This window comes from Gopherus flavomarginatus, chromosome 4, assembly GCF_025201925.1.
Source record: "Gopherus flavomarginatus isolate rGopFla2 chromosome 4, rGopFla2.mat.asm, whole genome shotgun sequence".
Lineage (NCBI taxonomy): Eukaryota > Metazoa > Chordata > Testudines > Testudinidae > Gopherus > Gopherus flavomarginatus.
Window position 1 is genome coordinate 56657956 of NC_066620.1, and position 26611 is coordinate 56684566.

The following is a 26611-nucleotide window of genomic DNA, read 5'->3' on the forward strand; positions in this document are numbered from 1 at the left end:
TGGCTGTCCTCGGTTGTAGGGTTTATGGTCGGTGTGCCCCCTGGGGTATTCGTTCCCCTTGACAGTAGCTTTCTTGCTTTCTGCCACTTCCATCCATTTGGCTCCAATCTCCCCCGCCTCAGCGAGATCTTTGGGTTTTCCATCTTGTATGTACGGTGTGATGTCTTCAGGAACACCATCCAAGAACTGCTCCATTTGTATGAGGAGGTGCAGTTCTTCCAAGGTTTGAACGTTGTGTCCTGTTATCCAGGCCTCATAGTTTTTTGCAACGTAGTAGGCGTGTTTGGGAAATGACACATCTGGTTTCCACTTTTGGGTTCTGAAGCGCCGACGGGCATGATCTGGGGTTATCCCCATTCTGTATCTGGCCTTGGTTTGAAAAAGTTTATAGTCATTCATTTGCTGCTTAGGCATTTCAGCTGCCACCTCTGCTAAAGGTCCACTGAGCTGTGACCTTAATTCTACCATGTACTGGTCTTCGGGGATGCTGTACCCAAGACAGGCTCTTTCAAAATTTTCCAAGAAGGCCTCGGTGTCATCACCTGCCTTGTAGGTGGGAAATTTCCTGTGCTGTGGAGCAATAATTGGCGATGGGTTGTTAGGATTGGCTGGAGTCTGTTGCTTAGCCTTTTCTAATTCCATGGCCTGTTGGTGGGCTTCCCTCTGGAGTTCTATCTGTCTTCTGTGGGCTGCCTCTTCTTCTTCTTGTTTCCTTCTGTGGGCCACCTCTTCTTCTTCTAGTTTTCTTTTGTGTGCTGCCTCTTTGGCTGCCTGTTCTCTTTGGTAGGCTGCCAGTTTGATGCTTTCTTCCTTTTTTTTCCAGCTCCACCTCTTTTTGTCTTTTTTCCAGTTGTCGCCTGTGTTCAGCTTCTTTGATTTGTCCTTCGGCCTCCATTTTTGTCTTGGTAGACATGGTTCCTGTTTTCTTGTGTTTGGGTGCCCTCCGGTGTTTATATTCTGAACTGCAGGCTCTGTTGCCTCCTAAAGTCTGCCTAGCAACAGTGCTTATTTCCTTTTCTTCCTCTAGCGTAAACTAGAAAAACCACTTTATTTGCATGTATATAGTGCTGGTAATGACTCTTAATGGGAGAGCTATTGCATGACAAAAGACCCTTAACAGTCTGGTAATGGCTTCTTGCTTAACATGCAAGCCACAAACTGCCAGAGAGAGAAGAAAAAAAAATTCTCTTTGGTTCCCTTTTAAAACCAAACTGTTTCTCTCTGCTAAAAAGCCCTTAGCAGAGAAAAGAAAAATATAATATTCCTACTGGCTTCTGGATTTTGTCTATCCCGTAACCGCTGCACACCATATCATAAACCTTATCCCAGATTTGGACCTTAGCGTCCAAAATATGGGGGTTAGCATGAAAACCTCCAAGCTTAGTTACCAGCTTGGACCTGGTACTTGCTGCCACCACCCAAAAAATTAGAGTGTTTTGGGGCACTCTGGTCCCCCCGAAAAACCTTCCCTGGGGACCCCAAGACCCAAATCCCTTGAGTCTCACAACAAAGGGAAATAATCCTTTTTCCCTTCCCCCCTCCAGGTGCTCCTGGAGAGATACACAGACACAAACTCTGTGAATCCAAACAGAGTGACTCCCCCTCTCCGTTCCCAGTCCTGGAAACAAAAGCACTTTCCTCTTCACCCAGAGGGAATGCAAAATCAGGCTAGCAAATCCAACACACACAGATCTCCCCCTGATTTCTTCCTCCCACCAATTCCCTGGTGAGTACAGACTCAATTTCCCTGAAGTAAAGAAAAACTCCAACAGGTCTTAAAAGAAAGCTTTATATAAAAAAGAAAGAAAAATACATACAAATGGTCTCTCTGTATTAAGGTGACAAAATACAGGGTTAATTGCTTAAAAGAAATATGAATAAACAGCCTTATTCAAAAAGAATACAAATCAAAGCACTCCAGCACTTATATTCATGCAAATACCAAAGAAAAGAAACCATATAACTTACTATCGGATCTCTTTGTCCTTACACTTAGAAACAGAAGATTAGAAAGTAAAACTACTTCTCCAAAGCTCAGAGACAGCAGGCAGACAGAAAACAAAGACCTCAGACACAAAATTCCCTCCACCCAAAGTTGAAAAAATCCGGTTTCCTGATTGGTTCTCTGGTCAGGTGCTTCAGGTGAAAGACACATTAACTCTTAGCTATCTGTTTATGACATGCGTATTTCCCTATTTTTCACAACAGAGTAGATGTGTGTTTTGGTCCAAGGACACAGAAAGTCACTACCAGAGCTGAGATAAGAACTCAGGAATTCCTGTCTCCTGGTCATGTGCTCAGACCAAACCTCTCCCCACTTCCCTGCCCTGGGCACACAACTCATTGGCAAACTTACCAAATGGGACAATAATGGGGCATGTAATGCTATAGGCCATGATGACAGTGAATACACACAACATCCAGGCATACATTGCTCCAAACTCATACTCAAATGCTTGATGCTAGGGAAAAAAACAAACACAAATGTTAGCTTTCCAAGGATTAAACAAGATTCAGAAAGGGAACAATTCAGTTTACTCCTTCCTTATTCTCGCCTCACAACAGAGGGACATGTTTTTTTGAGACACCCAGGCAAACTAGTTACAGATGCACAAGTGGTATATATATTAATTACGTACTTTCAACATTGTTGTATACAGTGTTGTAGCCACATTGGTCCCAGGATATGAGAGAAAGAAGTTGAAAGCTTACACAGAGGATGCTTGCAGCAAACTGATATTTCTGTCAAGAGAATTCCCCAAGGAGCCTGTTTTCAGTCTCCTCCTTAAATTCAGCTATGGAAAAGCTATGTCCAACCACAGGGCAAAAAAATTATTGTGTCTGTGCTGTCAGAACTTTGATCTCTATAGCGATTATAGTTTAACCTCTGTGGTGCTGTGCGCATTGGCTTTCAGAGCAGACAGAGCTCTAGAGGTTCAGACGTTGCAGTTTGGTTTGGTAAATATCCCAAGTGTTTGAGTGGTCAGCTGATCCTCTCAGGCTGGAATCCTAGTACAGAGAGCCTCTCTCACACCCTCAGAGCACAGCAGACATAAACAGAAGTGAATGCTAACAAGCCAACTTTTTTCAAACCTACAAAGAGATAAATTTCATATGAAGTTTTGAGTAAAGAGGGGAAGAAAGTGGTGGCTACAAGTGGGCTTAAACTAAGTCTGTTTGCCAACTCCCTAATTAAAGTTCTCATTTTGAGGTGGCGTGGAGACTGAGGACCTGATTTTCAGACCCCAAGTAAAGACAAATGGGCCCTAAATGGCTTGTTTTAATCAGGCATGGGCTCAAACTGTACAGTCTCCTACATACCCACATTGTGCTGCTCAGGGAGAGGACATGTAACTGTAGTTTGAGCAAAAGAAAGGCCACGAGGAACAACCACAGCTGATAGTTAGCAGCTGTGAAGGAAGAGGGCACATACTGTTCTTGTGTAAGGATTGTAGTTTTTATAGGCTGTTTAGGATTTTATTGCCCCCATGCTATTGAGAGAAGCTCTTATACCTGTTTAATGTTTTTCCTCTCAGCAGGGGACTTGGCCATTATCATACGTATGGTGTAGAGGATGAGGCCAGGCAAGCGCAATAGCTCCATCCCATTGCCAATGAAAGCTGAGGCAATCACATAATTCACAAAGAAGGCTCCCTGGTCAGGCAAGAAGACACATCTACAAGGAAACAGAGTCAGTGACTAAAAGGCAGAGGGTTTGCAATGGGGACAGGTTACATTTGGAAAATAGCTCCTCTTCAGAACAAACACGGCAAAGCTTTACAAAAGATGGTTGCAAAATCTTTGATGCAGTGGTTTAATTACAAGTGCCTACTGCTGAATTCTCTACATGCAGTTGTAAGGGCATATTTTGTAGGATGCCATCAAACATGGCTCTATAAGAATATAAACAGTATCTGAAGTTACACTAATTTGAAAAGAATATACAGTACAATCTGCTAGGTGGCTTATGTTGGATGAGGGAGCCATTTTGATACTTCAAGTCACTGTTGGCGGCAAGATGCTAGACCAGTGGTTTCTTTCAGCAGAGATGCCTTAAATATTTGTTTTGCGATCATGCCTAGGAGCCCGAGTCATTGACCAGGCTCCCGTTGTGCTAGGTGCTGTACAAAAACAGAACAAAAAACAGCCATCACCCAACATCTGCAAATGTTGATCTTTGATACCACTATGCCAAACAACATGAAGATTTTTTCTCCTCTTCTAAATCAATTTCTGTAACAACAAGATCTTAATGCAGTTCTAGGGAAGATTCCTGTTCCAATGATATGGCACAACCTTCAACATACTGTCTTACTGTGCTCTCTCCCTGCCCCCACCTGTTTGTTGCATCCATCTTCTGTCTTATATTTCAACTGTAAGCTTCTCGTGGCAGGAACCATCTCTTTGTTAGGTGTTTCTCTACAGTGCCCAGCACAAAGGGACTCTGATCCAGGACTCCTCTTCCTAATAACCTAGAAGGAGCTCACATCCCACCATTCATTCTGAATCCCAATGTTATACTATAGGGCATCCATAATTACGCACATTCATTATGCACTAAAAAAGGTTAGCTGGCAAAAAGACTACAGTGAAATATCAGAGGGTATCTAATACTTACTCCAACCTGACTGCAGATTCAGCCGACTCTCTGTCAAACAGCCAGCGGAAGAAAAAATCAAGACTAGAAGAAAGATAGTTAAGATCATTCACTCTCCATAGTTCAACACAGCGGTAACAAACAAAACCAACCAACCAACCAAGGTCTTCTAAAATGGAGAGAGTTTTAACTGTATAAACTGCAGTTTACTCTAGTCTACTGTAATGACTGAACATTGCTTGATCAAAGGTGGGAAGGGAAACTTGGAATCCAATAAAATTGAAGTGTTTCATTTAATGCTCATATTTCTGTTTTATCTTCAGCAGACAGTGTGCCGGAGGCAGACATTCACAGTGCCCAGGAAGACAGCCAGATGGGAGTTACTGGAGCAAAGAAGGTGGGCAACGAAAAGGATAATTTTGTGGCTAAAGCACAAGAGTGGGAGTCAGGAGGTCTGGATTCCTGGCTCTGCCACTGACTTTCTATGTGACCCTCAGTACCTTAGACATTTAATCTCTCAGTGCCTAATATTGCTTAGCTACAGAAAGCAGCTGGAAATACTTCCCAATCTCACAGGGGATTTGTGACGCCCAATTCCTTACGTGCATGTCAGTGCTTTGAGATCCTCAAATGAAAGGCAATTTAGGGCATTATGACAACAAAACAAGTTAAAACAAACAACGAAAACAGCTATACATCTCTAGGAGGGCTGGTTACAGAAACAAAGGAGACCAACTGCTATTATAAAATATTCAAACTTTAAGAACAAAGATGAATACCTGGTCAGACCAAGGGAAGGCAAAATCAACACCATGAAGATCAAAAAAATGTACACTTTATGCATCATTATTCTGTTTTCTCCAGACCTACCAAAGAGGAAAAGGTTATTGAGTAAGAGACTGTTATTGCTAAACACAAGCTTTCATCCTCTTCCAACTCCACTAATTCTTCTGCCAGAAGTGGAGGAATCTATAATGTTTTCTGAACACAAACTAGTTTAGTTATTTTTGAATTTCCCCCCAACTTTTAGTTCAGCTAAGTGTGGTCTCCAAGTATTCTCCCCTCCCCACCTCGAATAAATATATCTTTACATGGAATATACTACGACTCCTGAAGGACCTTGGCTGTAAAATGTTAGCTGCTGTGAGAAGTCTGAGTGCCCTTCACTGAGAGAAGCAGGGTGGATTTAAATTTAAATCAAACTGATTTAAATCATGATTTAAAAATCACTAGTCAGGAAGACTCGATTTAATCATGGTTTCCTACATAAAAGTGCATTCTTGTTAGCTGTCGTAACCTTAACCCATATTCTTCACAACTCAGAGACAGAAGCAGGTTTCATTTTTAGAAGGTACACACTATACATTTTTTAAACCCTGATTTATTTTGAAAACTTTTCAGATTAGTTTTACAGCTATATCAGAAAATTAGTGATTGTTTGGTTATTTCATTTACCAAAGGTAACTGAAGCAGATATTTATGAAGTCATTGGGAGGTGATCTAGCTCCAATTCAACAGGTTAATCATTAGTATTTGGAGGATTTTCTTGCCATGCTGTATTAGAACATCACCAGACAGGTATTTAATTGTTTTATTTAACTAAAACAACAACGTTAAGTAGACTGGATTTTTTTCTTCAACAGCAAACACATAATATTTTAACAAAACAAGCATAAGTCCCTCGCTTCTCCTCCTTGTCAGATCTATTTTGCCCCCAGCAATCTTCTATTCATTGAACTTTTTGAAACTTTGCACTTTTAGAGAGGTAAGGGATTGATTCCATGCACACAAATATGCAGAGGGACAACAGGGTTGAGAGGTCGTATTTCTCACCTCTATATATTTATTTATTTAAAACCATTTTTGCTGGCAACAAGCATGTTACCTCTCGGGAGAGAAATCCAGTTTGAGACCTGCAAAACTAAGCATCTCTGATGGTATCTTCTAGACTGAGCACTGAGTCCCATTGGCTAGATATAGAAAAATTGACCTAAATAATCTCTATGAAGCCTGTGGAAGCCCATAAAATTGGGACCCTAATCCATGTACTATTGTAATTTTTAAGAAAAGTTTTGTAAATGAGTTCCATGAATATATTGTCTAATACTATAGAATTAGAATTTATAATCTCTATTCCATGATGAAATATCTTTGAGCTATAATGTATCTTAAGTAAAACTATCTTTAGATAGGTTTTTTCCTCAAAAAGCATTTTATCAAAACACTCCAATTTAAATTAAAAAAAAAAATCGGATTATTTTGATTTTTAAAAATAAAATAAAATAAATAAATAAATCATTGATTTTTATCCACCCTGGAGACAAGAGGGTCCAAGGGCCACCAGTGTATCTATTAACCTGAGCCAAGCAGGCCCATATCTTTCTTTACAGAGATATGGAAGTTGTTTCTGAACATTAATCCAGATCATAGCTGAGTTAGTGATGCCACAGCCCTCCACTGCAGGCATGTAGACTTGAGACACCGGTCATCTGGATATTCAAGGCTAGTCTCCAAATGTGATGCTCAGAGCCTCTTAGTTGCTCGTATTCAATCTCATTTTTCAGACAGCACTGTGCCAGTTTCACTAGGGCAATGTGCTGGAAAAAACCCCCACAGATTCAGATGGACTGCTTGACTAATACGGTTAGTGTCATCTCTTCTGAGATAAAATGTTTTTTATCTAAGAAACATCAGTTACAAATGTTATGGGCAAAGGCAGAACAAGAGATTGTTAATTTGGCTCCTATCCACGACAAGCCTCAGGTGGAAGTACATCAAGAAATCTGGTGGGCCAAACCCCAGGTATGTTCATTAGAGCTCCATCTACCAAAAGCAAGAACTATGCATTTCCCTTAGCACCACTGCAGCCCATTAGCGTAATCTTAAGCGTTCTACGTCAGTGTTCCCAAGAACACTCATTTAAGACAAATGTACGTGACACTCAGTAAGGATGATTTTTCACATACAGACATAGGGGAAGGCAGTACTTTTGTAATTCAGATTAGTCTGTGACAGATCACCAGTGTCTGTAGTCAGAGGTCCAAACCAGCTGTATGGAGAGTCTGCTTCTGAATGACAGAGATTCTGTCAGTCAAGCACAAAGTTTCTCTGTTAAATAGAGGCCTTCCCAAAAAAAAAGGGGGGGGGGAAGGGGGAGAAAAGAGACACACAGGGGACCAAAAAAAACCAACCAAAAAACAAGACAAGGCTGGATGCTATTCATTGGATCTACTACGAAACAGGGAAAATTCCTCGACTGTTTATCAAGACGACCTATTAGGTTGTGAAATAATCTGCCAATGGATAAAGCTCTTGACAGAGGACAGACTTCCCTGTGCTGGGCAAGGAATGGACTAGATGGGCCTTAATAGATCTTTTCCAGCTATAATTTTTATGAAGTTTACCCAGTTTCTCCAGTTTTCCCAGTAACTTGGTTTATGGGACAAGGTTAAAAAGAGAGGAAAATCGATTGCTTACTTTGTCCAGTGGGATTCCAATAGTGTTGAGTAGTACACAATTGTTGGTAACAGAGCTGAAAAGGACCACAGGAGGAGCGTTGGGAAGAACTGACTAATGATAGGAGTCTAAAATAAATAAATAAAAAGTAAAGACAGGTGCAAATACTCTAATACTGTTGAGGCTGAAGAATAGATGCTGCAGAAATTAGCTTTTATAGGTAAGCAACCCATTTATATTAGAGTTGGACAGAGAAAACTATGTCCCAATACAGATTAGGGTTCAGTTAGCAATCAGAGTTTTTGGTACAAGGAAAACCCAAAGCTAGGGCTTGAGGTTAGATTCCAAGATACTGAAATCTCAGTTTGTGCGAAATTTCAGATGGAACTGAACTGGAACCAGATGTAGGCATCTTCCTGGTTCTGGATCCAACTTGAACCAAAATGTAAGAATGAAGTTTTATTTTAGAATTTCAGATCTGAGTTGTCATCCCCACACACGCACACATACAATTCTAAACTTTAAAAGAAGTTTGGACTGGAGGTTCTGTTTTTTGCTCCAAGTTACTATATTTTAAATTATAGAGTTTAAGATATATTTTAATTGTTCTTGTAAAATAAAAATGTATGATCACAGAAAGTCTCAAATGAACTGATTTCAGGCTAATCCTTATTAAAAAAAAAAAAACACAAATTATGAGGACATCATTCTGAATTTATTTTTTAAAAATTTGCATCAGTTTCAGCCCTTGCTGCGGATTTGAACTGGTTGAAATTGACTAACACATAGGCATGGATGATCCTCAGCTAGTATAAATTGGTGTAGCTCCACTGGCTTCAGCTTTATACCAGCTGATAATGTTGTCCATAGTGTCTTAGCGCGAAGACATATCCTGGCCAGCTCACTTCCTTGTTCACTTTCTATAACATTTTGATATTGGTGTACTACTAAACTCAAAAACAAGTGATACTCACATTAAGGTAACGAATAGGTTTGGTGACATTGAACTTGTCCATAGTGGAGATGATTATGGAAGGAGTTGTCAGAAAAAACAGCACAATAAAAAGGAGCAAATTAATGCAAAACCATCTAAACCACCACCTTAGCCCACGCACTGAAAAATTGTTCCTGTTAAGCGAAAGGACAGAACAGAAAACAATCAGTAAGTCTTTTTCTGGTACACAGATATCACTTGTCACTTGACAGTATTTTTTTTTTTAAATAAACTGGGTTTTTCATATAACTAGAAGTCATAATACAAAAAAACAAATTCACTAACCAAGTCCAAATTGCCATTAGTTATTAATTAGTAAATGAAAAATTAGCATAATTGCATGGGCTGGACTGCTGGAGGGTCACTTTTTACCCCTATGTAATCAATAAAATGAACCTAAGTTAAAAACCTTTCCCAGTTTGGGCTTTGTTGGGGGGTGGGGGCTGAATTTTCTCCAAGTTTTATTTAACCAAATTGATATCACTAAAGGATCAGTTCCTTACAGCAATTTGCAACAGAACATCTAGCTTAACCCAGAATTCCAATGGGCAGCGGAAACTGCAGGAACTGTGGGATAGCTACACACAGTGCACCGCTCTGTAAGTCGATGCTAGCTGCGGTAGTGAGGATGCACTCCAGCGACTTAATGCGCTTAGTGTCGACATACGCAATAAACTGTATAAAATCAAATTCTACAAAATTGACTTCTATAAAATTGACGTAATTTCGTAGTGTAGACATACTCTAAATGTCTTTAAGGTGCTCAGCTGCTATGGTGATGGGGGCCATATAAGCAACTAAGTAGATAATTCGTAAGGTCTTAAAATGTCCGTGCTATAAAACAGAAAAACGTAGAACACCAGCTAAGAGTAAAATGCATTCTTGCCCTACTGTCTCTCCAAATATCATTTCTTTCCTTGACATAAGATATAGCTTTTGTAGTTTGACTGATGTTGGTATTTTAAACAGAAAAGCAGACATGGCATCAGCTCAGGAAAGTCTGAAGTGTTAAAGAAACATAACTGGTAATGTGGAGGAGGAATGGAGGTGGGACAGAAAAAAACTGTAGCCCTTTCCTTGAATGAAGTAAAGTGCACTTTCACCAAAATAAAACAGAATTAGAAAGCATTTCAGCACTTGAGAATCACTTAGCCCACTACTAAAATGCAGCCACCTCTGGGATGAAATGGTATTGCTATTTACCAGAACACAGCTACTATACATAGGAGTTTAACACAGGAAGTGACTAACTCCAGGAGGAATTTGAGTAGGCAGAATAATTCTGGAATCTAGAAATTGTGGTCAGAAATCTTATGAAATGAATTATGGGATCTTTAATGACTATAAAAGTCAAGAGCTTAGTTTTGTGTCTTATCTGACTAACATGGCACATGCAACACCACCATGTCTGAAGTCAGTCACAGTTAAAACAGAGGTTTGGGAGACAGGAACACCTGAGTTCTACGCTCAGTTCCAACAATGACTCACTGTACAGACATGAGTAAGTACTTAACCTCTCCACCTCACCCTGTCCTTCTAGGAAAATACTTCCCCACCTCACAATGGTGTTAGCATTTCAGAAAGAATACTCCTATGTGTAGGGCAGGGGTGAAAGTAACTTAAAGGACTTACTGGTATGCCAGAGTCCTGAGTAGGGGGTCGCCTCAACCGGAACAGGCTGGGTCTTTCAAGATTTAAAGGCCCTAGGGCTCCAGCTGGGAGCCCCAGGGCCTTTAAATCACCCTGGAGCTCCCAGCTACAGAGGCAACTGGGAGCCCCAGGGCTCACGGGCAAATTAAAGAGCCCAGGGCTCCAGCCGCCGACAACTTCTGGGCCCTTTAAGTCACCGCCGGATCCCTGCTGCCGCTACTCTGGGGTGGCAAGGCTCAGGAAGGTATTTAAAGGGCCTGGGGCTCCCCACAGTGGCAGGAGCACCGAGCCCTTTAAATTCCCACCCAAGCCCGGTTGCTGGAGCTCCAGTGGTAATTTAAAGGGCCCAGGGCTCCCCGCCACGGCTGGAGCTCTGGGCCCTTTAAATCACTGCTGGAGATGCTGGTCCAGTCTGGCACAGCATACTGGCTCTTGCGGGTACGCTGGACTGGACCGGCTTACTTTCACCTCTGGTGTAGGGCCCGTACCAAATTCAGGGTCCATTTTGGTCAATTTCATGGTCAAAGGATTTTTTTAAAAAAAGTAAATTTCATGATTTCTGCTATTTAAATCTGAAATTTCACAGTGTTGTAATTGATGGGGTCCTCACCCAAAAAGGAGTTGTGAGGGGGGTTGCAGTACTGCTACCCATACTTCTGCACTGCTGCTGGAAGCCACGCTGGGCACTGGAGAATGGTGGCTGCTGGCTAGGAGCCCAGCTCTGAAGGCAGAGCCACCGCCAGCAGCAGCCCAGAAGTAAGGATGGCCTGGTGTGGTATTACCACTCTTATTTCTGCGCTGCTGCCTGTAGAACCGAGCCCTCGGTCAGCAGCTGCCTCTCTCCGGCCGCCCAGCTCTGAAGGCAGAAGCGCAGAAATAAGGGTGGCATGGTATGGTACTGACTCCCTTACTTCTGGGCTGCTGTTGGCGGGATGCCACCTTCAAGGCTGGGCACCAGGCCAACAGCTGCTGCACTCCAGCCACCCAACCCTGAAGGCAGCACAGAAGTAAGAGTGACAATACTGCAACCCTCCTAAAATAACCTTGCAACCCCCATGCAATTCCCTTTTGGGTCAGGACCCCCATTTTGAGAAACGCTGGTCTCTCCGATGAAGTCTGTACAATATGGGGTAAAAGCATACGCACACACAAAAATCAGATTTCGGGGGCGGCGGGGGGGGAGGAGACCAGATTTCACAGTCCGTGGCGTGTTTTTCATGGCTGTGAATTTTGTAGGGCCCTAGCTATGTGAGTGCTTCCCCACCAACATCACCACTTCCGACTCAGAGGGAAGAATGTCATCTACTTAGCCGTTAGTGTAACTATCTGCAGTACTGAGGTATTCCTTGGGGGTCTCCAATCCAAGTACTGACTAAACCTAACCCCACTCATTGCAGCTTACCAGAACTGCATAATTCACATCTCAAGGTACCATGGTTGCAAAAATGAAGATATGAACCACACTGTTATATTATAAGAAGCTAGATTCTGTATTTTATCCTGATGGCAGAATTGCAGTTATGGAGAAAATAAACCTCTAGAGTACCAGAAGTCAGATGGAACAACCCTGCATTTTTAAATGGATGCTCCGATATTAGAGAGGATTCAAACATCAAAAAGAATCACAAGTTAAAAGGGAGCAGACTACTGGTATTTAATAAGGATATTTGCAATAAATCATGGCTTAACACTTCTACTGTATTATGAATAAATGTGTTATTGAAAACTCCTTGTGATTTTGTGACAGTGAGGAAGTCACAAAAACAAAACAAAACACAAAACGAAACAAAAACCAGTGTCTGAAAATTAAAGCTAAGATTTTGTCATGGATATTTTTAGTAAAAGTCACAGACCGGTCACGGGCTTCCCTGAATTTTTCTTTATTGCCTGTGACCGGTGTGTGACTTTTACTAAAAATATCCATGACAAAATGAGGAGCTCAGCTGCGGGGTCCCCACACTGCCTACAGAGCCAACACAGCTCTGGGTTCTCCTGCTGCCTGCAGCGGCCAGGAGCTCCAGGAGGACCCCCGCTGCCACCCCTGAACTGCAGCCCCACCATCCGTGGTGGTCAGGAGTTCGGGGGTATTCCCTGCCGCCCATAGCGGCCAGGAGCTGGGGCTGAATTCACAGAGGTCACTGGAAGTCACGGATTCCACGACCTCTGTGAAAAAAATTTGCAACCAGCATTATGAGTAAGGCTACATCACATACAAGCCACTTGCAAGGTAACTGGAAAGATTTCAATGATCTTTGGTGTACCCCTCTAGCTTTTGAATGTGACAGGAAGGGAGAAAAAAAAAAAAGGCAATTCAACACCATTTGCTTATTTTCAAAAACTTCCCCCCCCCCCCAAGTGGCACATAATGGCTGGGAAATTTACTGTGACAGCAATAAGATTTTAAAAGAATGTTTCAGTATACAGTGGGTTCAGCTATTGCTATAATATGGCAGCTAATACTAGAAGTCAAATACTTTTATAATACTTAGCTCTAATATAGGGCTTTTTCATCCATTATCCCCATTTTGCAGATGAAAAAGCTGAGGCACAGGTATTAAGGAAATGATTTTCAGAGGTGCTGAGCAACCACAGCTCCCATTGATTTCAATTGTCCTTGAAGTCCATAGGAGACACGGGTACCCACAACCTCTGAAAAATATCAGGCCATGAGTGACTTGCCCAATGTCAACTAAGCATTTCAGTGGTAGAGGTGGCAACAGGACCCAGATATCCCGACTCCCAGTCTTGTGTTCAATCCACTAGCCCACAAGTGTTCAATGTGACAATGGTTCAAACTCTCAGTATCTGGGCAAAAAATAATTTTCTTCTGAGGAGAAAAATAACCCAACCCCTCCAACTCCAAATTTATATTCTGGATTAGAAACTGATGTGAAGTGATCAAGAATTTACCAACAAATATTCTCTGGATAGGTGGCATATGTAACATTCCAGTTTGAAATGCAGAGTTCTTTGCTGTAAGCTGATGGCTGAGGTTCCCCTTTACATTTAAAACTTTGGCATTTGCAGGCATTGAAGTCTTTCAGAATACTGCAATAAAGAAAAAAAACAATGTAGTTTTGCAGCTGGAAATGTCACATGTTTAAGCAGGGAGATTGCCAATAAAGGGAAAGGCTTTAATCACACCCTCGAGACAGTATTTTGGACTTCACCATAACATCACACATGCATATAATAGTCATCAATTAAACAATTACTCAAGTCTGGCTTGATCAGAGTTTATGGACACCTAACCAGTCTTGCTTTGAGCTGCACAGCACTATCATGAAAGTAGAGTTTGTGATGATGATTTATATATTAAATATATTTAAAACAAAACAACAACAAAAAAACCTCTTCTCTGTGTTCTACATGCCTTAGTAAAAAGCACTACAGGCCGGTTATTACAAAGCAGCAAATGTGTCTGCATTCTTACTGATGATACTGAAACCAACATCAGCCACCAGTTTAGAATAGCACTTTTGAGCATGTTTTTACTATGCTGATTATCCTCACTGCCTGAAACCCCTTCTTCCCCTTCCCAAAGTGTAAATTTAAAACTTGATTGTATCGTCTAGAGTTATGATTTGATTGGCATTTGGTGCATTCACACCCAATCCAATTATGGCCACAAGCAGAGCACTTATAACCTTCTCAAATGCAATAGTCTTAGGCACAAATTTCAAATGGTATGACTGTTCGTTTCACGGTTAAAAAACCCTGTCCCAGATGAGTTTTGATATGTAAGCATGGCAGGGGTATGCATTATATTTAAATTGCGTGCCTCTCTGAAGTTCGTGAATGTAATCATGACTATTCTTCATTTACATAAAAGGATACAGGGCAACACATATACAAATATCAACCAGGGAAAGAGGGATTTTTTTCCTTACTGCAATAATAGTATTACCATAACACTTCCACATCCTGCAGGAGAAGATACTTAATTAGTGACTGCTCTTGTTCTTGTTTTAAACAATGCAAGCAACATCTGAAGTAAAATTTAGTATCCTCAGTATGTGATGCTCCAGCATCACGATGAAGCTTCCACATTAAAATGAATCAAAGCATCTTAAGCCTGGCTCACAACACCTTTGCTATTCCACTACTGTTTTCTTTGGAGCAGTGACCGCCATTGGTACCCAACTGCCTGGTCCTTTGATGTGGAACTTTTATTCACGTATAATATAGCCCAGGTTCCAGAAGAAAAAGTCCATTGCATTGATCCAAAACTAAATGAAACCACCAAACAGACTGCAACATCTTTTTCAGTTCCTCTTCGTAGGGCTAATCAGAAATTCAAGTACAACTTCCCTGACACCTCAAATTCCCACAAGAAACCCCACATCCTACACCTCTTCAAATCCACATTCAAGACTGGCATTATAGCATGTCCTGAAAGTCAAGAGATTATGGATAATTTGACAAAAGGGGACATGTATGGCAAAGCTGAGTGGCCCACAGAGAATGATCTGTTGTCCTATAGGAACCACATTTTTATAAAATAAAGATCTTGATTTCCTTCCTTAATCTTCTTTGTGAGCCTATTAATAAGAGATAAGCAGACAGCTAACAGCCCACTAAGAACAATGGGACTAAGTTAATTATCCCTACCAATGACCCAATTCAGCAATGCTGAGCATGATCACTCCCACTGAACTCAATGGGAGTTGAGGGTGCTTAGCAACTTCCAGGATCAGGTCAATAAATATCCATAGCTATAGTAAATGTCAAGCATATATTGAGTTAGAAAATATAAGTTGTAGAGCTGAACTGTGAGGGTTGTGCAGTGTGCTGCAAACAGAAGGGATTTTGAAAGAACATGAAGTTGTGTCAAGTAACGGTCTATCCTTTCACCACAGTTAGTAGTAACATAATTACTTAACAATATCATATTCAGCTTTTTGCCTAAGACTGACTGAACTTTTCTGTATCTTTAGGGCTCTCTGAATTGAGTTTATTCATCATCGCAGTAATCTGGATATTAATAACTACAAAGAAAGCAAAGTTGCTATGTATGTAAATTTGGACACACAAATATATACTTTAGCACCCTGCATCGGTGCAAAGTTCACTGAAGTCCTGTTTATCCGCAGAACAGATGTAAGACAGCCAGCACAAAAATCTCCATGCTATCCTGTTAATGTTCCACCCCCCTAGCATGGACGGTGTACCTACAAAAGACAGAACAGTTTGGCATCTATGGCCAATTCAATTGCTGACTTCTCCTTTGTTGAAACTACTAACAAGGGTGCTAGTTTGCACCACTGTGATGGTAGTTTGGCGACTGGGTCATCTGCTCACTAGAAAATGAATGGAGATCAGTAACTCATTTCCCTCAAGCCACCTATTCACCTAGTCCAAGATTCACTTAGATTGGAATCCAGACTAGAACTGAAAGGCTCTTTATCCCATGAAGTCCCAGATCCATCCGGTTCCTTGCTACGCTGATTTCTAATTCAAAGTCTGGGGACTATGTGCATCTCTGGGAAAGCATACAAGTGAGCAAAATAAACCAAATTGAGAAAGTGGGTGAAGAGAAACTGACCTAAGTGTATAAGTTACACAAGTAGGGGCTTGCTCAGTCATAACTATGGTGTTCACAAAACAAAAAGATACACTACACAAAACTTACTATGTTGCCATGGATTTCTCCTGGAATGTTACGAAAGCCATTCCAAGTGGGCTGTCATGAACAGTTTGTTCCTCTTTTAAGTACTCAGCCAGCAGCTTATTTGTCACTTGGGTATAGTAATCTATAGCATCTACCTGTTGGAAAATTGATTCCTGTTACATATCAATACCAAATGGCTCATACATTCATCAAAACACAAGCTCCACAAACTGCAGTCCCATTGTGGTATGGAATAAAACCAGGAAGTTTTTCTTGAACTATAGGAAGGTACCAGCAAGACCACACTTCAAATGTTCTTGGCAATTCTAGTTGCCACTTGCCAGGAAGGATGTTGCAGAAATTCAAACATGCAACAAAGAGGATGCTAAATTCTTTGCACAAATCAAGCAGTTTTCTGTAAGCTCTGCAATTTTTTTGTTGCAATTTTCCATTGTTCTGGCTAATAACTCAGTGATAGAAACTATCCCTTACCCTTTCACATCCTCTGATTTCACAACAGCAGAATTGACCACATGGCTTTGGGTTGATTCGGACCCGCCTGCCATTCTTCTCATGCAGGTGCGTAAAATATATCAGACTTTTTTCTGCTTTTTTTCTGGATAAAAAAAATACACAAGATTTTGCAATGGAACAGTAGTTTTATAACAACAAACCTAAGGAGAGTATAATCCTGGGAGAAACAAAGTTCGCCTAAGGATTGATAAAGAAACATTGTATGAATAGATGAGACAAGGCATAAACCAACACTCCCTTCTCCCACCGCCCCCTCCAAAAATAAATAAATAAAGATTTCCACATAAAACATTCTGGCTGCTGCTTTTATGTCATTTGTACACATAACAGGGTTCTCTTCAGTGCTTTTTTTCCACTAAAATAAGAGCTTCTTCAGTAATACTAGTGCTTATTTTCAGAATTACGGTTAATTTAGAATGCCAGCCCAGATCTAACCTAGAACTGCCTAAACTGCACTCTGGACATTCACTATAGATTACCCCAGGTTCATTGTATTTAACAAATTTCTTCCTAAAATACTAAGAAGTACCAAGGATTATTATTTAGTGGTGCAAGGCTAGAGTCAAAGTCTTGACCTGAACCATGTTCCAGATTTTGGAAAGAGACTTCAAGGATGTGGCTTTTTTTCCTTTTTAAAAAACACCAATATGAGTTCTGTTCTAGTTTTCCCATCCAGCTACAAGTTTCAATGGATCCAGCACTGCTTACTCAAGAGTTTTCAGTATACATAAGTTTAAATAAAGTTACTTCTCTACCAGACCAGGGCCACCTCAGCGAACCTTTCCACAAAACCAAGGTGTCTGGAGGACAATCTGGCTTTTGTTACTGAGTTTAACCCCCTCTGTGTGCACCCAGCCTCACTGTGCTGGGAACCAGAGTCCCAAAGTTAATAATTTAAAACTAAGGTTTCATACCTTGACAATCACTATACTGCCTTGTCAAATCACCAAGTTAGGGCAACTCATTCATGTGAAGCATGTAGCACCTACTGGAGATGGCCCGGTCAGGTTCATCTCTGGCATCCACAAGTTTTCTGCTTTTGCCATGTTTTCAATAAAGCTTGGCATTGTTTCTATAGCACTATAATAAACATAGCTAGAATATAAACACAGGTACCTTTCCTTGTGCAAACAGATAAGCCTAGCTACATCATAACACAGCTGGACCTCTAGCACATTACAGGTTGGATATGCAGCACTGTAAAGGAAAAGAGACATGTTAGAAGAGAGTGGACACTATGGAGAATGTCTCATAAGGTTATTGTTATGTAAAGCCTCTGCTCAAATGCGATTGTAAGATCTGTAACTTGCATCATTAAGTTCTGCAACCTTTTTGCAGACTTTGTAACTTTAGTTACTGTTAGCATAGTCTTAAGTTTTGTAAGCTTTGCAAGCTCTGTAACCTTTCCAAGTTACCACTTGGAAGTTCATACAAGCTGTGTAATGTCCCATCACACAATCAGCGAGTGTGTGAACAAGGTAGTGTGTGGAGAAGATAAGGGAGAGTGAACAAGGGAGTGTATGTGGGACTGGGCGGAGAGGAACTGCAAGGAGGAAGGAGCCTGGAGCCAGGTGTGTCTAATATAATCTGCCCTAAGAAGGTAATCACGGAGTGCTCTAAAGAAAAGAAGAACCTGGTATGCATGAAAGGAACTGGTCAGGGAATGCTTCTCGGTGATGGACGCAGAAGGAAAACTCAGTGTATGTGACAGGAGCTGCCCAGCTCCAGCAAAAGGAAGCAGCCATGCACACAAGCAGCTGTTGCTCCTTGACTTGCTCAGCAACCTGGATTCGTGACCACAAGCGGACACACCAGATCTACCACGCTTCGGCTTCTCGGCCTCCATGCTGTCTCTGATAACTCTCTGCCTGTGTAAGTGTTTGGGTGCATGAGGGTATGAATGCAGTGAATGTGTGCATGTATGAATAAGCTCCATCTCTTTTCTATCTGACCTAACAGCGGCATTGTAATAAAACTAATCCAAGTGTGACCCTGGGTTGGTTTTTAGGGGAACAGAGGTAACAGTTATCACTGATTTCTAATTAACATCAGAATCAATCATTTAGCTCCCAACACGAACTCCTGACAAATAGATATTGGAGAACTGGAAACAGTTGCTGTAGTTTAATTTTCAGAGATTATGATTAAACAGGACACAAGCTGCTCTGCTTTCAAGCAAAGGCCAGATGAGAGTATGAAAAAAAATTAGTGTGAATATGCAGCCACTTCTTTGGCATTAAAATAAAAAACTAACATTTTTTTTCCTTTGAAAAGCTGATAATTTGCATTCTATCCTCTTAATCTGACAAAACCAGATTAATAAGATTTTTCCAGATATGGCAATTAGAATACAGGTTTTAAACAGTTTAAAAACAAGGACACATCTAGTTTGGATTGTTAAAACTGCCATGACATTGCTTTAAACCCCTTTCCCTACACATGCTAGTTCTTGACTTACACGAAGTGGTTTTCTATAGCCTCTTTCTTTGCATTTTTGGGAAGGCCAGTTATAAACAGTGTGCGCCTGACCTGTAGAAGAAAAACATCTCAGTTTCTCACAACAAAAAGGAAGAGAGCCCAAAGGAACATGGAGTAGGGGGGCGGAAACTATGACACAGCACATCAAAATATCTTTATTAAATAAACAAACAATAGAAAACAGAAGACCAGCTTCTGACTTCAGTGGGTGTTGCATCCATTTACAACAGCACTGAATTTGGCCCTATACTGGCAACAGGCCAAAACAAAATCTCAGGTTTGTTTTTACTCCTCTTGTGATTTACTCTACCTGGTCTTTCTGGCTGTGATTAGAACCTATTATATTAGAGAGTGTCTACCTTTTATGGATTCCTTCACATCTATTGACATTCTGGCAGGGTGGGAAAGTATTTTTGTATTTTATTTTTCAGCATTTTCACCTTTCAAATGTGCTGCATATTTCTTCGAGTAAATGAACTTACTATGTTTTCCTCTTTATACTTGACGTATGTGGTGTGATGTCTCATGAAGACAACAGTCAAAATCAGGTAAATAACAGCAAAAACAGTGTGCAACCACAGAAGATCATTGCTGTGGAACAAAACATTTAAGAATATTAGAAGTGAATGGAATTTAGAGCCACATCTGCATGGGTAACTATTAAAATACTATTAAGAATACAACAATTCATCAGGCATTAGGGTAGGAAAACTGGTCTCTGACTGGTTGATGGGTGGTTTTGCCCATGCAGGTATCTGGTCTAACCATGTGACTTATCAGCCCATCATATAAAAATAGTAGCTCTCTAAGGAATGCAACTATTCTAGGAGCGACCCATTTTTTGGGTAGTCTTTGAACATATGCCTTCTTATCCAGCTGTGTATAGGCACCCTTTGCCACACAGTTGATTTACAGACAATTTTTCTGTAGATATAATAATTCACTGCACTAAGTAATTAGCTGAATTCTCCGTGGGCCCAATCCTTACGCAAATCTAAAACATGATTTTGGTTGACCAAAATTAAGAGAAACAGAATGACTTATGGTCTATATTAGGTTAACAACTGACCATTTGAGGAAAGATGAGTGAAATGGAATGAACTGAAAAAAATATACATATTAATATACATATCTAATGTGACAGCCTATGCAACCTTAACTCTACTGAACTCCATTACCTTCTGTGTTTGTCAGCCTCTCTTTCAAAACTACATAACAAAATGTGTATTGTCAACAATCTGCTTATCTGTAATAGGATGAGTAATTAAAATATGGTTTGAAAGCCTCTGTTTGAAAAAGGATAAGACAGACAGATTTTTATACTTTAAACCTTTTAAAATACTCATGTATTAAGTATTATGTTACTAAACAAATATAACAAGTTGTCAATTACCCTAGCTAGGCTTTTTAGAAATGGGATTTTTTTTAAGATGAGATCAATACATAAAGGAATTATGTTTGTATTCAGTGATCCAACTATTTTTATGGCATTTCTTCAAATGCATGACTGATTTTAATAGTCTTCTCAAGAGAGACAGGCACATAGGTCTGGTGTAAGAAAGAATTTTAATCAATTAAACCATATATTGTGTTAAAGCTGTGAGATCAAAACAATACTGACAAGTATAGTTTCTTCTGGCGTGGAAATTTCTGCCAGCAACATTGCTACATCAACATCTATTATTCAAGAGAAGCATGTGGTTTAGTAAAAGCAGACTGCAGAAACCAGGACTCCAGATTTCTCTTCCCCGCACCATAACTGTCTTGCTATATAGCCTCAAGTGAGTCACATAACTTGTTTCAGTTTACACACCCATAAAATAGCAATAAATAATAATACCATCACCAAGCATGTGGTAAAATTTTATGTTTTTAAGACTAAGGTAAGCCTCAGAAAGGCATAATATTTCCAACAAATATAAAATATCATCTAATACTTTCCAACATTTACTTACCCAGTTTGTAAATTTGCTATAGTTGTTCTCCCAAAACTATAAGGATCTTTATCTAAAAAAAGGACAAAATACATGGTATATTTATCTAGTGCACCATTCATATGAAAAGTGTAAGGAAATAAAATATAAAAAAAACACTTAAAAATAAATTTATGTTTATTGTTAAAGTTCATCAAATTTAATGTTAATCAACATTCAAAATAAGACAGATACTTAATGCTGGCCTAACCATGGTTTTATTTTAAAATTGAGTAAAACAAGAAGATATTGCATTCAGACTGCAAAGGGAAACAGCAGCTGATTTTTTAACATTTGGACGCTGGATATCTACAGGTTTGCAAAAAAAAAATCTGTTAGGGGACTAGTTCAATTTCCCATCTTTAATGATGTTTTATCTCAAATATTTGTTCAAATTACAAAACTATTATTTCCACAACTGTACTGACAGCATCGCTAATCATGATAACAAGGAAACAAACAATCCAAAGAAACACTGGTTTGTCAGGGAAAAGAGAAAAAAGAGTAACAGTAATTCTGGAAAAACAAAAATACAACCCCATAATTAAGGCTCCGTGTTGTCACAGAAATCATGGATTCCATGACGTTCCATGACTTCTGCAGCAGCCTGGTGTGGCTGGTCCAGGAGCCGCCTGAGCAGCTCCTAGGCCAGTCACACTGACTACTGCTTGGGCAGTCTCGGGCCCCACAGCCCTCTAGCAGCAGGAATTTGGGGGACGGGGGGGCTCAGGGCTGGGGATTGAGGTGCGGAGTGGTGCTTACCTTAGGGAAGCTCCCCAGAAGGACAACAGGAACTCCCCTCCCCCTAGCTCCACGTGTTGCCTCCACCTGCAGGCACTGCCCCCGCAGCTCCCATTGGCCGCAGTTTCAACCAACGGGAGCTGCAGAACTGGGGCTTGGGGCAGAGTGGAAACAGCATGTGGAGCTAGAGTCACTGCTTCCCAGGAGGTGGGTATGGATCCTGCGTCAGCCCCATCAGCCAGCACCCATGGCACCCCCTGGGCCGCGTCTTCGTGCCCCCCTCGAGCACTCACAGTGCCCTCAGGGCCACCACCCCTCCCCGAGCTGCTCCCAGCCTCCAAGTTTTAGTAAGGGGTATATATTAAAAGTCATGGACAAGTCGTAAGCCGTGAATTTTTGTTTACTGCCTGTGACCTGTCCATGATTTACTAAAAATACCCACTACTAAAACGTAGCCTAACCCATGACCTTCCACCACAGATTGGATAAAATACTTAATCACAACACAAGGTTGGCTACTCTAAACCATCAGAGCAAAGAGCACCACGAACATACAAAAGTGACAAATTTTTGTCTACTTAGTATGCTACACGTTATGGCTACTCAGAACTTAATGCAGCAGCATGACCAGAACTTGATCCTCCTGTTCCAGAAAGAACAGGCCCCCTGCCACTTGAGCTAAAAGAGAATCTCTGTCAGCAGTAGAGGGCCTATGACACAGTTGAGCAGTTCCAATTCCACCCAATGGAGGGCAGCAGCGCGTGTGTGCACGTACAGACACACACACATCCCAGCCAGCATATTACAATATGTTTATCGTGGCATACAAACATAGAATTGCTACACCAGAACAGGGAAATAAACCATGTAGTCTGTCATCCTATTTCTGACAGTGGCCTTTGTCAGATGTATCTAGCTGCACAGTATTACACTACAGACTGGGGGACTAAGTTTATCAAGTTTATCACAATAGGAGGTATCCTGAGAGCTCTGACAGTAACACAGAGTACACCCCTGTCTTCAGGGAGATGAAAAGATTTTCTTACCAAGTAAGTCACCTGAAAGATTGACAGGCAATATGACACAAACAGACAAAATGCTGACAGCAACCAGTAGGCAAATGATGTGGCGCTGAAAGGCGAGGTAGTGCATGGCATCATCACCACATTTGTCACGAATCTCTTCATCGCTGCACCATAGACAAAAAGGCAGCAGGTCAGTCTGTATGCTTTACCAGTTGGACTGTGCTTATAAATACTGACTTCTAAATAAGCCCTCTAACATCTACCTTCTACTTAACTCTGAGAAATGAAAGACCTACGTGGGATGGTTTATTAAAATAAATGTGAGAAACAAGGTAGGTGAGGTAATATCTTACAGCACATATCTTGTATTGGACCAGCTTTTATTGGTGGAAGGTATTACCTCACCTACCTTGTCTGTCTCATATCATGGGACCATCACTAATGAGAGGTTATTCTGAAATCCAAATAGGCACTTACAGCAACATTCACATGTACATCTTCATCAACTGAATACACAGCAAAAAAGACACAGAGTACTAGAAAAATGCTTTGTGCCACCAAAGGGGAAGAAGGGGTTTTATTTTGTCTGCCTTCTACTGACCCATCTGGGGTATGAAATACATAAAGAATTAAACCAGGTCAGCCAAATTCTATTCCTTTGGGCTGGCAATATTTTTGACAAGTAACATTCTCATTACCAGCCTGGAAAAAGAGGAGTAAATATATTTTGCACCTGTGTTGCTTTTCCATGGCAGTTTTGCAAGACTGAATTAAACTTAGACCTTAATATGCAGGATGGGGCTCCTATAGCAGAAGTACGCTCCGCCCCAGGGAAGACTGAGGAGGAAGGTGACTACATGTTAATCTTAGACCCACTTCCAACCAATTAAGGAAAGGCACTGAAGGGCTTTGCAAGAAACCACATCTATTGTCAGGAGGACAAAAATCAGTCCATCAGTTCTTGGGAGGGGGAGAATAAATGGGAAAAATGAAGGACAGCATGGAAAAGGGAGTCCCAGAGAATTCCCTATTACCTACCCTCAACAATTTCCTTTAAAAAGATCCGTTTACTCAAATAGGACAAAAAAATTAATGATTTCCTAGGCAGATAGGTACTAAGAATCAATATCAAATCTGAAATATTCAACTACTGAGAAACTGTTCTGGGGACAGACTCATTCCCTCTTTACTGAAGCACCAATTCTGCAAGGAGAACCCTGTGGGCAGACCTCTGTGCCTGCTTAGAGCCCCACTGGCTTTCCTGGGGGTCTGCTTACATGGCTCTCTTTGAAGAATGGGAGCTTACAATCCTAGACCCATCTCATGCTCCCAGACTTCAAAGGGAGCCAGTTTGGGCTCATATACTGTCAGTTCTAACCCTACAAATTATGCCTTGATACAGTCTATCACTTTCCATCTTTGAAACTGCCTCCCTATTGTAAAAATATATACACATCAGAAAAAGTAAACCATGGCTCACTGTTTCTGCTTCATGTACTTACTGCATTCGAAAGGCAGATGTCATCCAGGAACAAAACCCCTAGAAAAAAAGAGGAAGTATGTTAGCTTCTAAATGTTGATTGCTTCCAAGAGACAACAGTGTCTGTACTCTTTACAATTAATAAGAGTGTTTAATATAAACTAATCTCTTACTAGGTTAAAAAAAAGAGCTGCTAAATTGGTCTTGATAATTTTAGGGCATCATATTTGATTTATAGTCTATAAACACAGAGAACATATGTTTTAAACTCATCCTAATAATCAATTTACAATTAGCAAAACATTAGAAAGTCCAAGGGATGAATATTTGAGTATTTAAACAAGTGCAAAATCTTAGATGTGATATATATAGGTTTTAGTTCCAATCCTGTTCCCATTAACTTCAATTCAGGATCAAGCCCCATAAGTAGAACTGGATTTAACTAATAGTTTCAGAACCAAGAAAAAAAAAAAAAGATATTTAAAGACCTTTCAAAGGTCCTTCACAATTTAAATAAAATCCACATGGAAGAGTCCTATATAATTTAATAGGAATAAAGCCAGTCTTTTGACGACTTCAATTTTAACCATCTATGAAGAAGGTAATAGAAAATAACATTTTTCATATAAGATTTTGAACCATCCTTTAGAATTTTATAGCAGAGATGTAATTCTCTATTAAATTCTGTATTAGGGTTCAAAAAGCTACAGAAAAAAAGTTAATTTTATTAAGTTCCCTAGGCCTTTTCCATAATAGTATACTCCCAAGCTAGATAAATATGTTTTTATTTAACAATTTAAATGATAAAGTTCCTCCAGAGCTGAAGAAAGATTTAAAATAATACATATTAAGAGCAATCTTCAGGTAACAGCAAGATGCTCAGACAGTGATTTAGTTTCACAGATTTTTTTCTTTTTTTTTAAATTAAGCAGATGGATCTTTCAAACAACATTAAAACAGCAGCATTGCTTGGACAGCACTTCCATAGTTTGATTCTGTAGCCAAACATAGGATGACTAAGGCACTTTGAATCATAGCCGTTTAAAGAGTCCCTCAAAATCAATGGCTATGGATGAGGCCAACTGAAAATCTGGCCTAAGAGTTGTTCTCCTTCTCTGTCCAGCTTCTCCACCAATTATATATGGCCTTATTACATGTTTTTCCCATATGTGCCCCAATTTCCCATTCTGTAAAACGAGGATAACACCACCAGGTACGTTGAGATGATCAGTAAGCAATATTTGCCAACTGCTTTGAACATAAAAAATACTGTGTAAGTGTAAATTAGCATTTTATTTCTTCAAAATATTAATAATATCCCTCTCTCAAAAATAAAAAAAATATTTAAGTGACAACAGGATGTTGGTTTATAACAGTGTTTATCGAGGGCTGGACACAAGATGACATAAAGCCATCAAAGGTTCCAGTATAAGCACACCTTTCATAATGTGTTACTGCGTCCTAAGTTGGAGTTGCAGAGATTGCCTCTGAGCAGAGTTGTCTTATCTATGCTAGGTGCAAGACTGAATTATGGCAGATTCCATTGTACCTGCATATTTTTACATACATACACACACCAAAATGCTTCATGTGTCTAATTCAAATACTGACACTGTCATATTCAGGATCATGTATCGACGATGAAAAAGACAATGGGCGGTTTCTTGATTCACTAAAACATAAAAAGACATTTAAGTGACTATGGAAATGCTGCAGTTACTCACTAGCTCTTAAACCAGCTTTTACAATTCTCAAGTCACCATGTGAGGCAACTTGAATACAAAGTTTGTATTTTCTCCCAATATTGTGGTATACAGAATTATACTTAATTACAAAAGCTTGTCCCTTTATTCAGCGTAAATAAAAGAGCATATAACCGAACAACAACAAAGAAAGGATAGAATACTTCACAGGACACTAATGTTAATACAATTTAAAAAACAGGTAGTCTGGAACCTGGTAGGACCAATTCTGCAGGCTTCATCCCTACACAGACTCAGGTTACAGCTTTACCAGAGTTCCTCAGCTGCTCTGCTCCTCAGCTCAGACCTGTACTGCAATGTTACAAAAGC

General features: G+C 40.3%; 1 protein-coding gene across 1 annotated transcript in view; it reads right to left on the reverse strand.

Annotated features, from left to right (window-relative positions):
• Positions 1-26611, reverse strand: part of TMEM63A (transmembrane protein 63A) — a 43931-nt gene that overhangs the window by 5234 nt on the left and 12086 nt on the right. Inside the window, exons 6-21 of the mRNA XM_050948515.1 lie at positions 26151-26211; positions 24562-24599; positions 23081-23223; positions 21276-21327; positions 19803-19911; positions 19301-19371; positions 17959-18039; positions 16801-16924; positions 16330-16463; positions 13608-13745; positions 9028-9181; positions 8075-8181; positions 5377-5463; positions 4619-4681; positions 3514-3676; positions 2357-2462 (exon numbers count right to left, since the gene is read on the reverse strand). Of these exons, the coding sequence (XP_050804472.1) occupies positions 2357-2462; positions 3514-3676; positions 4619-4681; positions 5377-5463; positions 8075-8181; positions 9028-9181; positions 13608-13745; positions 16330-16463; positions 16801-16924; positions 17959-18039; positions 19301-19371; positions 19803-19911; positions 21276-21327; positions 23081-23223; positions 24562-24599; positions 26151-26211 (1631 nt within the window). The remainder of the gene's footprint in view (positions 1-2356; positions 2463-3513; positions 3677-4618; positions 4682-5376; positions 5464-8074; positions 8182-9027; positions 9182-13607; positions 13746-16329; positions 16464-16800; positions 16925-17958; positions 18040-19300; positions 19372-19802; positions 19912-21275; positions 21328-23080; positions 23224-24561; positions 24600-26150; positions 26212-26611) is intronic.